Source organism: Panthera uncia, chromosome F1 (genome assembly GCF_023721935.1).
Source record: "Panthera uncia isolate 11264 chromosome F1, Puncia_PCG_1.0, whole genome shotgun sequence".
NCBI lineage: Eukaryota > Metazoa > Chordata > Mammalia > Carnivora > Felidae > Panthera > Panthera uncia.
In genome coordinates, this window is record NC_064813.1 from 61,885,698 (window position 1) to 61,903,459 (window position 17,762).

The following is a 17,762-nucleotide window of genomic DNA, read 5'->3' on the forward strand; positions in this document are numbered from 1 at the left end:
AAGAACATAGGGGAAGGAGGGCAAAACCAAAGGGGCAAAGAATTTATTGCCCTCCCAAGGCCCTTCCTCGAGACTCCATTCCCTCAGGATTAAAGGAGATAATAAGATTCACAGCAGCATTTAATAAATGTTAACTGCCTCTTCCACATGCATGATTTCCAGACAGCATTATAATCAAAATCACTGTGAAATCACTGTAAAAGGGGGCGCCTGGGTGGCTCAGTCGGTTAAGCGTCTGACTTCACCTTAGGTCATGATCTCGCGGCGTGTGAGTTCGAGCCCTGCGTCGGGCTCTGTGCTGAGAGCTCGGAGCCTGGAACCTGCTTCGGATTCTGTGTCTCCCTCTCTCTGCCCCTCCCCCACTTGCACTCTGTCTCTGTCTCTCACAAATAAGTTTTAAAGAACTTCAAAAATTTTTTTTTAAAAATCACAGTAAAAGACTGGCTACTTACAGGAACGTGCTGGGTTGAAGAACAAGAGTCCACGGACTGAGGAGAGGAAACTGAACAACTCGAAGAGGCTGGAGAAAGTGGCTGAGGCTCTGCCTTAATGCCTTTAATGGAAAAACATGGAGTAAAAATTCTCCCGCTGCACCATACAAACTCAGAATACAATTAGGAGGAAAGAAGGTAAAATCTACTCTTAAAATCCAATCACACTGAAGCTAAGGTCACCAAAACACATCATCGAATGTAAATTCCAGATGCAGAAAACAGTGAATGGAGTAGGCTACCATTTGTATAATAAATTATATACGTGCATATGTATGTATCTTCCCTCAGGTGCACTAGTTCTCTGGAAGGATAAACATGAACACATCGGTAACTGTGGTCGTCTCTGGGGAGAACGTGCTGGCTGAGGAACGGCAGCTGAAGGAGACATCCTTCTACCATACAGACTTGTCGGACCTTCGGAATATTATACCATATGCAAAACATTACAGGTTCGTCCAAAAATCACTTTTCAAAGTACAGGAAATCGGCAACAAGTATTTTGGAAAACACTCTTGGCAGTACGATTAAATCGCACATACCGTTCGTATCTTTCAAGCAACTACAGCCGAGGTCACGTTCCTGGGTGTCAAGTCTGCGACAGGGTGGGAATGAGAGAGGGCACATCCCTGCAACAGACTGCACTGTCCAGAGTTAGCTGCAAAACCTCTACCATCCCTCCTAATCTGTAATGTGATCTTGCCCTTCCCCAGTGAGAAGCAGCATCTGTTTCCCTCCGTTTGAAGCAAGGGGGTCTTAGGACTCCTTCCATCAACAGAGTATAGAAGTCACGCTCCACGGATTCCAAGGCTGGGAGACATCAGGCAAACGGAGCTTCTACTCTGTGTGCTGAACACTTACATCAGAGCCTCTGAAGGCTGACTACGTGAGACCACCAAGCTGAGAGCAAGCTCAGCCGCACAGAAAGACCAGGTGCAGGTGCTCTGACACTCCTGGTCATCAAGCCATTCGGGCCAGGCAAGAGATACGTGAGTGAAGAGATATTAAGCTAATTCTAGCCCCCAACTTTCAAGCTACTCCAGCCTTTCAACCTTCCCAGTTGCGGTCTGGACATCACACGGCAGAAAAAAGCCACCCTTGGCGTACCCTGTCCTGACTCACTGATCCTGGGAGCATAATAAAACGGTTGTTGTTTTAAGCCACAAAGTTCTAGAGTAGTTTGCTACCTGTCAATAGTAACCAGAACACCGGCCTTGGGTAGCCCGTATTCTTTGAGGGAAGACAGGTATTGAGCAAGACACAGGAATATATAAAATGAGGGACTGGGACATGCAGGGGTGGGGAGGACTGCAATTTGGATGGGAGGACGTGCGGGTGACTGACTGACTCACTATCTCTCCGCGCTAAGTCTACCTCCTATTTATAGTCTGCGACGCACACTATTAAGACATGTCCCAGCTGGCTCCCTTTTAGGCCCCATCAGTGGGAGACACTAGAGGGACGCTAAAGTGAAGAGAGGGGAGAAGGGGGTTTCTTCCTCCTCCCATCCGCTCCATCCCAGAAGTGGCAGTTTCCTCCAGGTCCCAGCCTCTCTGAGCACATCCCAAACATACTTTATCAGGGTTCCTTAAAGATACTAGCATCAGCCAGGGGTGTGCCCCTTCCACAGAAGCATGTGTATCAGATACCCCAAGCTTCTTCTCTTTGATTCCCTAAATTCTGTCTGGTTCTCAGACAGGCTAACCTCTTCCAGAGATATTGTATATAATTCAAAATCAAGATTTTGGGTATGAATTCTCAATTCATTATGCGACTAAAACATAACATGAAATTCTTTCTATCCATTCTGGCAAGAAACTTGTATGTGCCCTGCCACATCAAAAGTAGAATATATAGTCCCTGGAATTTTTGACCCATCAAAGTAGCCCAGTAACCCCACCTAGTATTGACTGTTACCAAACTACAAAATAAAATGGATCTGTTTAAAATATTTACCAGTGAAATACACCATTACCTGTACAGAACTGGTTGTTGATGTCCAAAATGCCTGTCTCCCAAGGCATCAAATCCAAGTCAAAATCAAGAGTATCAAAATTATTTTCCTGTAGGTTTCAGGAAAAGGATATCAGCAAAAGGATATTAGAAGAATAAAAAGATCTAGAAATCAAACCTCAGACACAACTGGCCATAAATAATATAACTGCTACTACCCAACTTCATAACGAGACTTCAGCTGAATCTTCAATTATATCAAATATTAAAATGGTTATGTAAGCAAGAAGCGATCCACAGAAAAATGGACAATTATCTTTTTTCTACTGTACAGTACCTTTTCAAACTTCTAAAATAAAATTTCTAATTTTTTTTTTTAATCCTAGAAGATAAAACTAGGTTTCTCAAAATAGAAGTCAATACACTTCTTAGAGGGACTCTTAAAGTTGTTTTTTTTTTCATTTAGATGACAATGTTTCTTACTTAAATATAAGCACATTCTGGGTCATCTGAATAGCCATCTTATACTATTATACATAAATAAAGAACTGTCACATGATTTCAGAGCCCTCACAGGTGTTTGAGATCAAGACAGTACTATTATCTTAAGTGTCTAGGGTTATGGAGACAAAAACAGAAGTAAGCAATATATAAATGGTACTACAAAGTTCAAGGCAGTTAATATTAACTTAATGTGACAGATAATAAAACAGCAACAGTAAAGAAAGTAAGCCTCAGGCAAAAATTAAAGATTAATCTCTTAATTATTAACAACCATTTGGTAATAATTTCTAAAATCATAGTATTTCACAACGTCTATTTTGTGGTTTATTTTTATTGAGAACAAAAGGAGAGAAGGTGGGGTGCCTGGCTGGCTCAGTTGGTTGAGCATGTGACTTTGGCTCAGGTCACGATCTCCCAGTTCGTGGGTTCGAGCCCCACGTTGGGCTCTGTGCTGACAGCTCAGGGCCTGGAGCCTGCTTTGGATTCTGTGTCTCCCTCTCTCTGCCCCACCCCGCTCACGTTGTCTCTCTCTCTCTCTCAAAAATGAGTAAACATTAAAAAAAAACAAGTTGTTTTTTAAAAAAGAGAGAACAGTTTTATCACATTGCCCTTAACTAAGTGAATATTGGTGCAAGTTATATAAAAAGAATGTATGGAAGTTCATGTGAAAAGAAAGAAAAAACTACTTAAGTCATGAAACAATCATTTTTTAAATCAACCTCCTTTGCTTTTTTCTCTTATTTGAATCTACACATCATGAAACTAAGCAACCTCATACTTTCAGCAACCAAAAACATCCTTAAACTTTGTTGGCGTAAGTAAATTAAACAACAAAGCCTACCTGAGTGCTATAGTAGTTTTTAAACATATAATAGTTTTTAAACATATAATAGTGGACGTGACCTACTTCGGAGATGCTTCTCTCAGTCTTCAGCCAAAAAAGTAAAATACTTTTCACGGCCTAAGAATTCTATCTGGTTGGAAACTTAACAGGCCTATTTTATGTAAAGTGAAACATATTTATACCTCTCTATTCTGGCTTTTCAATGACTTCTCATGGAAAAATCTACTAATGCGTGAAAGAAAAATGACACAATTTTAAAGGTAGAAAGGGCCCTCAGAAACCATCTAATCCAACCCCTTCATTTTAGACTAGAAATACCAAGGAACTGAAAGACTGAATGCCTTGTGGAAGGTAAGAAATGGTATAAAATGAGAACCATATATCCCTGAACCTTTCAAATTTACTACAGTGTTTCTTGATGGTTTTAGCTGGAGAGGCTGTAAAAGAATATCAGTTGCTTTGGCAACCGCCCAATATTTAAAGTCAATTTAGGGGCTCCTGGGTGGCTCAGTCAGTTGGGTGACCAACTCTTGATTTAGGCTCAGGTGATGATCTCACAGTTCGTGAGTTCAAGCCCCACGTCGGGGTCTGCACTGACAGCATGAAGCCTGCTTGGGATTCTTTCTTTCTCTCTCTCTCTCTCTCTCTCTCTCTCTCTCTCTCTCTCTCTCTCCCCCTGCCCATCCCCCTCTTGCTCTGTCTCAAAAATAAATAAATTTTTAAAAACAAATAAAGCCAATGTAATCAAGAGACCAAATTCTATTTTTTTTTAATGTTTATTTATCTTCAAGAGAGAGAGAAAGATCTGAAGCAGGCTCTGTGCTGACAGCAGAAAGCCCAATATGAGGCCTGAACTCACGAGCTGTGAGATCATGACCTGAGCTGAAGTCAGATGCTTAACCAACTGAGCCACCAAGGCACCACCAAGAGACCACATTCTAAAACACCTCACAAAGTAAGCAAAGCCATTAAAATTTCATGTACTGAGGGCACATTGGAATTCTCTCTCCCCTTCTTTCTGCCCCTCCCTGACTCATGCTCTCTCTCTCTCAAAATAAATAGCTTAAAAAAAAGTTCACATACTGATTTTTAAAAATCTATCCTGGGGGCACCTGGGTGGCTCAGTCAGTTAAGCGTCTGACTTAAGCATGAGCTCAGGTCATGAGCTCACGGTTCATGAGTTCGAGCCCCACACCGGCTCTGTGCTAACAGCTCAGAGCCTGGAGCCTGCTTCAGATTCTGTGTCTCCTCTCTCTCTCTGCCCCTCCCCTACTCACACTCTGTCTCTGTCTCTCTCTCTCTCTCTCAAAAAAAAAACAAAAAAAAATTGTTTTAATCAATTCTATATCCTACTCTCTTCTACTGATTCATACTAAAACAACTGCTAAATTATTCTTTGAGAAATGTCTGAGAAACTCACTAAGTAAGCACTACGTATTTTTATACTCAGGTTAATAAGGGCTTAAAACGTAAGTAACAAATCTCCAACCTCACTGATATACATATAAAATCACTCTGTTCACTTTCCAAGTGAACAGCACCTCATCCATTAAAGAATAAGACAAAATAAGAGCTCCATGGGCCAACGTACTATGTATGAACACAAAAAAGACAAAAAAAAAATACTTTTGAGGATTCAACGTGCTCTGATAGCTTTTACACAGACTTCTAACCACTCAAAGGCAAAAAATAAGGATATGTCTGAGTTTGAGAGCTTTCTACACTAAGGATACATAACTTTTAAAAAGGAAGTTAGTAAGTTCTACTTGAGTGGATCCACGACTCACGTACACCCTTTAACATCATCGTTTCCCTTATGCAGCAAAGTATTCTATAGAAGCCAAAAAGTAGGCAGTCAACTGACTTTTCCAAGTCACCCAACCCTGGGGCCAAAGTAAACTTAGAACACAGGTCTTCTCGCGCCAAGATCGATGCAATTTCTACAATCCTGAATTTACTGAGTAAAAAATGGCTGCTGATTTTCATACTTAACACTAAGTTATTTAAACTTTAAATCGCTGGCCTAAACCTGTCATCCCGAAACCATCTTGCAGTGATTAAAGATTAAATATCACGTTACTCAGTCATTCCCCTCTAGTGAATACTTACGTAAGTTTCCTTTGTCGTGTCCAACTGCAGGCCATCAGTGTCTGTGAAATAGCCAAATTCAGCAAACAGAGCAGAATCTTCGCACAAAAGAATAGAGATTAACTGTCAATTCCACGTTTCAACAAAAGAATTAAGCGCTGTAACCCAGCTCTATTGGGGTCCTCATCAGCCATTACTATTACTGATAAACTCTAGCCGTGTGAATGACAACCAATTCAAAGCTGTTTCTAATTTATGTGTTGTTCCTGCATAATTATTATCTTGCGATCTAAGTCCTTACACCAGGGATTAACAAGTTTTATGTCGGGTCACAATGGACTAAATGGTAGTAACTTTCTGGAACATTACTAACACGAATTCTGAGGCCACAGCTGGACTCAGCATGAAAATGCACTGTGGCTGATCAGCAGCGACGGTAGGAGAGGACTACGGCAGCGTATGTACTATGTATTTGTCATCCAAGCCTTAAGTGGCGGGTGCAACCAACTTTCTACCTAAACAATCAAGGACTCACTTGTCTAAATGGTTAAATTTATTTCAGCAAATCTAACTAATTCTAATTTCCTAGTAAGATTTCATCATAGGGGCGCCTGTCTGATTCAGTCAGTGGAGCATGTGACTCTTGCTCTCGGGGTCATGAGCTCAAGCCCCATATGGGGTGTAGAGATTACTTAAAAACAAAATCTTTTTTAAAAAAACTGCAATAAATTAAAAAAAAAAAAAGATTTCATTATAAACCAAGCAACTTACGGACATAGAAAATATTCTTCAATAAACGAAGTTGCAACTTCTTATAGACAAAGGTCAAGGCGCTGACAAGGCCAAAGGCAGCTGATTACCACACAACCTGTAAAGTGTCCACTTTCTCTAACATTTTTGGAATCTCAAGAACTTCAGTTTTCCAAATCGCAGTTTGCCTTTATACCCCCTAGGGGGCGCCTGGGTGGCTCAGTTAGTCAAGTGTTCAACTCTTGATTTCAGCTCAGGTCATGATCTCATGGTTCATGGGATAGAGCGCCGCATCGGGCTCTGTGATGACAGCTTGGGATTCTCTTTTCTCCCTCTTTCCCTCCTCTGCTTGCATGCTCCCTCTCTCACTCTCTCATTATAAATAAACTGAAAAAATTCAAAACAAAAACAAACTTATCCTCCCCAGTATCATGCCACTGAAACTGCTCCGGGGATTTCTTCACTTATAACATGTACAGGAGCAACACTGCCCGTCTGTCATTAACTCAGCCAATGACACAATCGTTTCACCAACCTACACCCAAATAATGCCTAGCAACAAATTTTGTGTGTAGTGATAGTGAAAGGTTATTCACACAACTCTCACAAAAGGACTGCCTCGCACTCAGCGGCAGAGCCGCAAACACAGAAGTAGGTAACTGTGGCCGTGTGCCTTACACGGCGCTTGAAACCCTGGAAAGAGTCCTCTCTACCTGCCGTCTCTCCTTTCTCTTCTCCCACTCTTTCTGGAGGCTACATTAACCAAGCTCCTCTCCCACACACAAATGGTTATTAACGTCACCGATGATCTCCATATTGCTAAATTCAACGACAGGTTTAAGGTCATCGTCTTGACCTATCAGCAACATTTGACAGAGTTGATGCTTTCTTATTAGCTGAAACATCTGCTTCACTTGGCTTCCAAATCACCACAATCACCTGGTTTTCCTTCCACTTCACTGCTTGACCCTACCTTGTCGGTCCCTCCTCATCTCCCAGCGTGAAATTGTCCCTGGGGGCTTAGCATAAACTCTTCCATCCATTCTGCTCCTCTGTGATCTCAGCTGAGTTCATGGCTTTAAACAGCGTCTACATGCCAAGGATTCCCAAATATACATGTCCAGCCCATACGTCAAGATGCATGCACACACACAATACACCTCTTGGGTCATCTCCTCTTGGAGGTCTCAAACTTAGCACATCCAAGACTTAGCTCCTGATCACCACCACCACCACCACCACCCCCCGCCAAATCCCCTATTGCTTTGTCCTCATCTCAGTCAACGACAATTCAATTCTCCTGGGAGCTCAAGTCAAAAACCCTGCTCGGAGTCACTGTTTAGCTTCTCTTCTTCACTCTCCATATTCAAACCGCCAGCAACTCCCATCAGTTCTGTCTTAAAACTGTATATCCATAATCTGGCTTCCTACCTTTCCTTCCCATTCTTCCTTCCCCTCCCACCTTTCCTTTTCTTCTGTACCCTTCCCAACACTGAGATATCAGCTTCTGAGGAAGCAGGGCAATGAGCGTGATGGGGCTCTATGTGTCATCATCTGTGGCAACGTAACCGGCGTCCAAGGAAATGGGATGGTGTGACAGAGGGGGCGGCCCAGTGTCGGTGGCAGCATGCTGGGGCTGCCAAGGAAATGGGGCAGGAGGTGGGAGAACAAAGAGGCAGATGGAAGAGGCAGCCTGAGTGTTTAAGAGAATGACGACACTGAACAAATACCTTCATCACCTGAACAAGTGATCAAATACACCTAAAATAACCAGAGCCAGGTTTCTCACTATCTAAGAAAGAATTTACAAACATGGAAAGGAAAGAGCCTAAAAGAACCCTAAGATGTTGGACTGGCAGGGGAAGTATTAGTATGAACCCATGTCTAAAACATATATGTACACAGAAGACTTGCAGATGTTTTTATACATGTGTGTGCGCGCGCACACACACACACACACACACACACATTTCCTAGTTCTGTATGTGGGCTGAAAGTCAGAACAGTGATATCGCAGTAGCAATGAACATACTGTGTGCTCAGATCTCGGATGCTAAATGCCATCCTCCACTAAATGGAAGTCCACTAAAGAGCTCCTTGGAGAAATGGCTGATGCCAAAGCTGAAGCAGGGAAAGTGCAAGATAAGAATGGAAGATCCTGTTATGCCAGAAAATAAGGAAACTCTCCGAGAATGACTGGAGTATGTCAAAAGAGTAAAAGAGCTAATACGAATGGACTCCCGCTGGTCAAACTGGGGAAAATGTGAGCACCAAAATAAAAAGGGAGTATCGGATTTTAACCCGCTGAATCAAACAGAGGAGTCATAATGAAATAAATACATATATATACACGCATACATACCTAGAGACAGTCCTTACTTACACTACAATGTCAATTAGTAAATGCGGACAAAATCACCATTTGGCTGACACAGGCAGGGACTAGGGCTGGCAGGTGGAGGTTTAACAAGGAAAAGGAGATTGGTGTCACGGCCGATTAGCTCCCCCAAAACAGCAATCAAATACAAAAGGGAAAGTAGTGACTTTACAGAGGTGAAACCTGGCAGACACCAACTTGACCATGTGATCAAGGAGAACTTCACCTTGGGACAAGTCAACATGGTGGGCCTCCAGATGTGATTCATAGAGAAGAGCACAAGCATCACTCTCCTGGCATTCCTGCCATGGGTGCATGACCTGATTCTGGTGATGAGGAACGGCGGACAGACCCAGGTTTAGAGTCCTCTTAGAGAATAGAAACCTGTAGTCTTTAAGACTGTCAAGGACACAAGAGACAGAAAAAGACTAAAAAACCATTATGGACTGGAGGACATTAAGGAGACCTGACAAGTAAAAGTGATGTGTATTCGCAGGTAGGATCCCAGTCAAGAAAGGAAAAAGAGCCATTATTAAGACAGACGGCAGGGTGCCTGTGTGGCTCAGTTGGTTAAGCATCTGACTTTGGCTCAGGTCAGGATCTCACGGTTCGTGGGTTCGAGCCCTGCATTGGGCTCTGTCCTGACAGTTCAGAGCCTGCCACCTGCTTCGGATTCTGGGTCTCCCCCCCACCCCTGCCCCTCTCCCACTTGTGCATGCTCTCTCTCTCTCAAAAATAAATAAACATTAAAAAAAATTTTTTTAAAAAGACAGATGGCAAAGTCTGAATGGCGTCTGTGAGATGGATGGCAATGTGGCAATGTTTATTTCCTGACTGGAAGGAGTACGTGGTAGTAATACAGGAGTATCCTTGTTTGGCGAGGAGGGGATACACACTGTAGCCTTTAAAGATAATGGGTCGACACATCTCTCTCTCTTTCTCTCTGGGGAAAGAAATGGGGCAAACACGGTAAAATTTAACAGAGTCTGTGTGAAGGGCATGCAAAAGTTCTTTGTACTGTTTTTCCAATTTTTCTTTAAGTTTGAAACTATCTGAAAACTAAAATCTAAACAAAAAATACGTGTGTATTCAGAAGTATACGTAAGTATATTTGTAGATCTTATGTATATTTATCTTATGTATATTTATGTAATATATTATTTGTATACTTATGTGTTCATAAATATATACAAGTATATTTGTATATACGTAAGTATATCTGTGCATCTCCATAATCCAACCACTCCCATACCTGCACGCTACCACCGCAATTCACCTGCATTGCTGTAACAGCCTCCAAATGGTCTCCCTGCTTCCGCCCTGGCCCCACCCTTCAGGCCATTCTCAACAGCACAGCTAGAGCGAGATTAAAAACAAGATATTATTGGGAATCCGGATTTTTACAGAAGAAAAGAAATACAAGTGTATAACGTAAGAAGGTGAGCAAGAACCCTGTGGTACTGGCTTTGAACTGTGGGTATTGGTATGAATCCATGCTGTTTAAAAAAAAAAAAAATACCTGCTTCCTTGTTCTTAGGAGGTACATGATGAAATGTTTATGAGTTTCATATTATCTGTAGCCTACTTTCAGATGATGAAAGAAGAGGGAAGTGTGGGTAATAAAGAATGTTCACAGTTGGTAAATCTAGATAAGGGAAATACAAGGCGTCACTAGAGCAATCTTTTAATTTTCTGTAGTTTTTGAACAAAAACTTTTCTGTGGTTTAAAAAAAAATGTTGCAAGTAGGGTGATAAACACATTTGTATACCTACAGAACATCCCTGTAGTATCCCTAAGAAAGTGCTGGTCACCTCTAAGGAATCTCTAAAATCCACTGCCCATTCCTACATCCTTTTCACCAATCCCACACGACCAGCAGTTAGATGTCCCTTCACAGTAGTAAACTATGGTAGCTGTGACCTCGACTTTGACCTCTTAGGTATTCATTTACTTCTTGTAAGTTTAGCAAGTTGACAAACGGCCACCAGGCGTCACATAATGGATATCAGGGATGACATCAGTAAGAACAGCTTTGGTGGTGTGGTGGAGCCTGGCTGCGGTGAGAGCAAGAGACGAGGAGAAACCGGAGTCGGTGAACATGTTTTGTTTTGTTTTCTTAAGAATTCTGCCGTAACATAAAGAAAAATGCAGAAGCGGCTAGAGGGGAAGTAACCTCTAAAGAGGGTTTGGAGGGGTTTTTTCTTTACTCTAAATGGGAGCAACAACTCTGTTTACTGACTAGCACAGATGATCTAGCACAGAGGGAAATGAAGAAGGCAACAGAGGGAAGAAGGCTTGAGCAAGGCTCTTGGCTAAAGAGGAGGGATCTACAGCACACGGGAGAAGCCATTCGTTCTCAACGAGAGAAGAGAAGGCAAGTATGCTGGTAGGTGGGTAGATGAGTTAGTGGGAGATTCTGGAAGTTCTCTTCTGATTCAAGGGAGGGCCAGGGGGTGACAGAGGTTCGAAGAGAGAAGACACTTCATAAAAACAAACATCTAAGTGGAGAATGAGAGGACCAGGCAGATCCGATCAGCCAGCCGACGGCCTCGAGGCCTGGTTCAGCTTACTAAGCCAGTTAGATTTAACCGAGGTTGTGGTTCACCAGAGAGAGAGGGAGAGAGAACGAACTACAAAACAAGACACAGACCAGGGTATGGAGGGTATGAGCAACAGAGTGGTTACGACTGCCCATGGAACTGACCTGGGTAAGGAGGAAGTGACGACAGAGAGGAAACGGGGGACAGTGAAAAGATGGCGTGTCTGTAGGGTCGCAGGAACTGGTGGAGGGCCACGGGGAGTGAGCTGGTAAGACAGGGGGTGGTGGTCAGAGCGCGGGGTGTTGAAATGGAGACGGTTCTCAGTGCTGACAAGGTTTCGGCCTATGATGGGGGAGTAAATGGCTGAGACAGGGTGGAAGGCAAGATCCCTGGTGGAGAGGAGGCCCAGAAATGAGAGCTCAGGGTATCTGAAGTATCTCCTCTGAGACTCTGAAATCATCCAAGGAAGGAATATTCGAGAAGAGTGACAGTAAGCGAGGAGCTAAAATTTCTCAACAAGGGAGGGAGGGAGAATAAACTCGGAAGCAGCAGATGCCTGACTGTGACAGAGACAGAGGACGGCATATTGTGACGTGAGATTTAAACGGGATTTTCTCAGGGAGGATGAAAGGAGAGCTAGCCGAAAGCAGCGGTGAAAACCAAGGTGCTTATCCCACCTTTTGAGGCCCGAATGGCAAAAAGGTTTTGAGAATGAAAATGGCAGCCATTCCCCAAGCCTTCAGAGAAAGCAGCTGTAACCAAGGGGAGGGTCAGGCTGCGGTCAGTGCCGGAAAGCCAACTTTCACAGAGGAGACTGAAGACGTAAAAGAAACCACAGAAGCAGATAGAAGCTTCTGGTCTTGGTACATGCACCTTACATGTGGCAAAGAGGTGGTTTCTGCACAAAGCCCAGACAGGGAGGGACAGAAGAGAAGGAGAGGACATGCAAGTGACAAGCATATGAAGAAATGCGCCACATCGTATGGGATCAGGCAGCTGCACATTAAAACGAGATACCACACCCACCTATTAGAATGGCTAAAATCCAAAACACCGGCAACATCAAATGCTATGGAGGACCAGGAACATTCATTCACTGCTCGTGGGAGAGCAAAACCGGTACAGCCGCTTTGGAAGGTTCCTCCAAAACTAAATGTGATCCCAGCAATTGTGCCTCTTGGTATTTACCCAAATGATTTGAAAACTTGTCCACACAAAAAGCTGTGTGTGAACATATAACCGCCGATATGTGAAAGCGACCAAGATGTCCTTCAGTAGGTAAATGGATAAGCAAACTGTGCTATGGACTGAATTGCATCCCCCCAGATTTGTATCTTGAAGCCATACCCCCCAGTGTGACTATGTCCAGAGAGAGACAAGGTGGTCTTTAAGGGGTAATCAAGGTTAAATGACAATAGAAGAGAGAAGAGCAGGGCCCTAATCTGATAGGACTGTGGCCTTCTAGGAAGAGGGAGAGAGAGAGATCCTTCCCCACCCCCCTTCTCTCTCGCCCTTCTCTCTTCTCCCCTCTCCCTCTCTTTCGCCTCTCTTGCCCCTGCCTTGTGAGGATGCAGTGAAAAGGCAGCCATCCACAAGCCAGAAAGAGAGCCCCCACCAGAACGTGACCTTACTGGCACCTGATCTCAGACTTCCAGCCTCCAGAACCGTCAGTAAATAAATTTCTGTTGTGTAAGCCACCCCGTCTATGGTAGTTTGTTACGGCGGGCTGAGCGACTAACACACAGTAGTACGTCCATACAGTGGAATATTAGTGCTTAAAAGACAAAAAAAAAAAGAGCTTCCAAGTCATGAAAAATTATAGGTCTTAAATGCATGTTGCTAAGTGCAGGAAGCTACAGACTGTATGATTCCAACTATATGACATTCTGAAAAGGCAAAACTGGGGAGATGGTGAAAGATCAGTGGTTGCCTGGGGCTCGGGAGGGAGGGAGGAAGAAATGAATAGGTGGAGTACGGGGGATTTTTTAGGTACATGAAGCTATTCTGTAGGACACTGTACGTGCGTGACATTAGGCATCTGTCAAAACCCACAAAATGTACAACACAGAGGGAATCTTAATGTAAACCACGGACTTTCGTTAATAATATTGGATCAATACTGGCTCATCAATCGTAACAAATTCACTCCACTAACGCAAGATGTTGCCAATATGGAAAATGGCGATGGGGGTGTATATAGAACTCTGTGTACTATCTGCTCAATTATTTTGTAAGTGTAAAACTGTACCCTCAAAAAGCCTATTAAGCATTAAAAATAATTATGTGAAATTCAGATTTCGTGTCCAGAAATAAAAAGTTGTATGGAAGCACAGTGATAACTCATTTACACGTTCAGTTTACATTGCCCCTGGCTGCTTTTGCACTATTAACAGCAGAGTTGAGTAGTTCCAACAGAGACCACAAGACCACAAAGACTAAAATACTTACTATCTGGACCTTTACAGAAAATAAATGTTGGCAAACCCCTGCTCTAAATTTCATTACCCAGGTTAAAGGGAAAAAGCACATCCCACCATAGGCAGTTCTGAGCGAACCACTTTATTATTCAAAGTTGTTAGGGTCACAAGTTCTAATCACATAAGCTGAATTTAAAAATTTAACTGGCCACCTTCTAATATAAAAAAAAAAAAAATCAAATAAATCAGTGAGGTATCTGAATACTCAAAATGGCAACTCCTAGAAAAAGAATCCACAGTCTACTGAAAAACGCCAGCAGGCAACAGCGTTTCACTTTGGTGCCTGCAAAATCCACTCCACTTACTGAACCCCTAATGAATCAGAATTGAAGTGTTCAACTAAGAGAAGACTGTTAACAGTGTGAAAAGAGAAGCCTGGAAAACAATGGGAAATGCGCACATTCAGGGAGGGACAGGGCAGGATACCTGAGTTGAGTCAGTGAACCGACTACAAAGAATTGAACGCTCTGTAAAAGAACACTAGGACTGGGAGTCAATTTATCAGATCAATCACCACAATGCAGGCTGGAAAGAGAAAACGCTATGAGGAAGTGCCCCACAGTTATAGTTTAAGAGATATCATAAAAATATAATAGTTAGCTAGCTGAGAAAAACCATAACTACCTGACCTAGATTTATTAATAACTGATGGAGGGGGTGGATCTTGGGAAGAATCAAATCTGTAGAAATAATTTAGGAAAAGCATTCTGGAATAGTGACTAAGAGCACAGGCTTTGGAGGTAAACAAACCTCCTGATCCTGCTTGCTCCCCTCACTTGCTACAACACTGAACATTCACGCTCTCTCTCTCAGCCTGTTTTTTCATCTGTAAGTTAATAATACCTCCTCCTTATGCTGTAGGGAGGATTAAAGAAGTCAATGCATGTTAAGAGCCTAGCAGGACACCTGACGCAAACGAAGGGCTAGATAAATGGTAATTATTCCTATCACCACTATATTTGGCTCAGGAAAACACACTTGGAATCGACAGTCTCAAGTTTCTTCCAGCAGCTCCTAGGAAATCTACCCAAGGACTGAAATAAAGCTCCTACTGCACATAATCTAAGAGGAGTTCTGTCCTTAGAAAATCAAATGAGGGGGCGCCTGGGTGGCTCAGTCGGTTGAGCGTCCGACTTCAGCTCAGGTCACGATCTCGCGGTCCGTGAGTTCGAGCCCTGTGTCGGGCTCTGGGCTGATGGCTCAGAGCCTGGAGCCTGCTTCCGATTCTGTGTCTCCCTCTCTCTGCCCCTCCCCCATTCATGCTCTGTCTCTCTCTGTCTCAAAAATAAATAAACATTAAAAAAAAATTTTTTTTTTTAAAAGAAAATCAAATGAGGACTTCAGTTCAATACATAGAATTGAGATTACGCTCTTGCTACCGCGAATGGTGGCCCAAGGAGGAAAGATGAAGATCAGTCTGGATTCCCCCCGGATTCCCCCCCAAGTTCCAAAGTAGGTGAAAGGCGTAGGCTCACTACAGGGCCCACTCAGAGACCCACGCAATCCCAAATTCTCGCTGGAGCCGGAGAACAGCATTAGTCCTATGTCCCAAAACGAAGAGAAGAATACAAGTTTCCTCTAAACACCTAGATGACAAAGTTTCCCCACCGTCATTCCCACTGCCTTCCATTCCGCTCTTCCCGATCACAAAACCAAACAAAAGAGACACGAAACAACTTAAAAACAAATTGGCGCTGTTTCTGAAGGGCAGTCAGGATTACATCCGTTTTTAAGCGTTAGGTCTAGGCAGTCAGGGACCCAAGGTCAGGTGCTTTGGTTCTCTGCCAAGATGGACATCAAGTCTAGACCAACAATGGCAGCTGCGACACGAAGATCTTTGCATACATTCCCCTTCTGTCACACAAACACGTACAGACACACTCCACGGCAATCACCGCCCACATCCCACACTGAGAAAACAGCTTCCAGCCTTTCTGGTGATCCCAGCCATCCTGCCCTCTGCTTCTTACCGACGCCCTTTCCGCTCCCACATCCTGACCCCCTGGTACTTTCCCAGCGCAAATGGCGAAACACGGTAACAATTCCAATCAGGCAACATTTTACGCTGCCGGGTGCCAGGGCAGAAACCGCCCGGTTCTGCTAGACTCTTCCAGGCAGGTCCACGGACGGAAGCGACGAGTTAGCCCCGGCTCCCGGGGCAGAGTTCGCCCACACCTGTCTCCACAAGTGGGCGGAAGGAGGGAGGAAGAACCCCGCGGCCAGCGCTGGCACCTTCTCGGCCGCCACTCACCCCAATCCTCGTTCGCTCGGTGAGAAAGGCCCGGGCTAAGAGGCGACTCCATGGTGCCGGCAACGCCAGCCGGCTCCCGCACACCCCACGCTCCCGCGGCCTGGAACTCGGTGACTAACAGCTCGGACGGCGGCGGCAGGCGGACAAAATACCCCGTCCCGGCGCGGGGACGGTGGCCGAGCGAAGACAAACTACGCCCGCTGCCCCGGGGAGCTTGCGCAAATCAGAAAGGAGAAACGTCAGAGACCGAGCTCCTTTTCAGCAGATCTCCGAGTAACTAGTTCCCTTTGGGAGTTTGCGGCACTTTCTGTCCCGCTGTTTCAAGGAAAAAAAGAAAAACAGACACATAAGCCCTACTTTCGTTAAATAAAATGTATCGATGTCGAAATGAAAAGTAAAAGCCCTTTCTGGATAGACCGGCTTGTTCCTCGCATATCCTTGTTAATACCACGGTGTAGCTATCTCGGAACAAAGGCAGAGACTCATAAAGTCAATGTGATTTAATTTTTTTGCAATCGCTGGCCGTCATTGTAAAAATTCTGCGTAGACACGAGTGTGTGAAAGAAAAACTCAACTCTTGTGCCGCGTTCGTTAGACCCGCCTCTCTTCACGGGCACAGTACCTGAGGTAAACAACAAAACAACAGCACGTCCGTCGTACTTCCAGAAAGCCCCCTTCTATTTAAACAAATTTAAGCAAGGCGAATATAGAAGAGGGAACTCCTCGTCCTCACACCTATCTCCTAGATATGCGTTTCTAACGCATAGTACTTCGCAGTGGAAATCCGAGCGACCTGACCCTACAACCTAGAATAAGGTAGATTCGTAATCTTTCTATTGCTGGAACTGGAGAGTCGGTTTTGTTCCGAAGCAATTCACATCCCGAACTGCCACTGAAAGGTTGGATTGAGTTTGACGGAACAATTTCAAGAACGCTACGTCATAGAATTCCTTCTTACAGCATTTCAGCTGCGGGTATTTCAAATACCCTAAGAACCCGGATCCCTCTAGGACCGAGTGGAATCCTTCCCATGGTTACTAAACCAAACAAACGCTTCCCAGAATCCGGCGAACTCCTCGTGGCTGCGGGGTTACTACGGATTGCATAATCCGCAGTATTCAATCCAGTCCTGGGACCCCAAACCGGAAACATTTCCCCGAAATGATTCCTTGTGTCATGAGGTAACTAAACATGAGATAGTGAAATAAATATCGCTTCTATTCAAAAACGGACCATAAAAAGAAAGCCCTAAAATAAAACCATCAAGAGTCTTTTATTCTACATCCACCAGATACCTTGGTCTTTTTTTTTTTTTTTTTTTAATCACCATGACTGAACTCCAGCCATTTTTTTTCAAAGTTTTTATTTTTATCCGAAAAGCGCAGATGACGATGAAACAAGCATTTGCGTCCCTATCGCCAAAAATTAACAAATATTAACATTTTCTAGTTTTCTTTCAGATTTTTCATACTGTAAGAAATTAAAC

At 43.7% G+C, this 17,762-nt stretch overlaps 1 protein-coding gene across 5 annotated transcripts in view; it reads right to left on the reverse strand.

The window, feature by feature from the left end:
• The window catches only part of ATF6 (activating transcription factor 6), a 198,685-nt gene extending 181,290 nt beyond the window's left edge, over positions 1–17,395 (reverse strand). Inside the window, exons 1-4 of one of the 5 annotated variants that reach the window (XM_049635268.1) lie at positions 16,277–17,395; positions 5,902–5,978; positions 2,467–2,554; positions 453–553 (exon numbers count right to left, since the gene is read on the reverse strand). In XM_049635268.1, the coding sequence (XP_049491225.1) occupies positions 453–553; positions 2,467–2,554; positions 5,902–5,978; positions 16,277–16,328 (318 nt within the window). In that variant the 5' untranslated portion in view covers positions 16,329–17,395. The remainder of the gene's footprint in view (positions 1–452; positions 554–2,466; positions 2,555–5,901; positions 5,979–16,276) is intronic. The other 4 variants (XM_049635270.1, XM_049635267.1, XM_049635269.1 and 1 more) reach the window with 4 other exon arrangements.
• Positions 17,396–17,762: the final 367 nt, after the last annotated feature.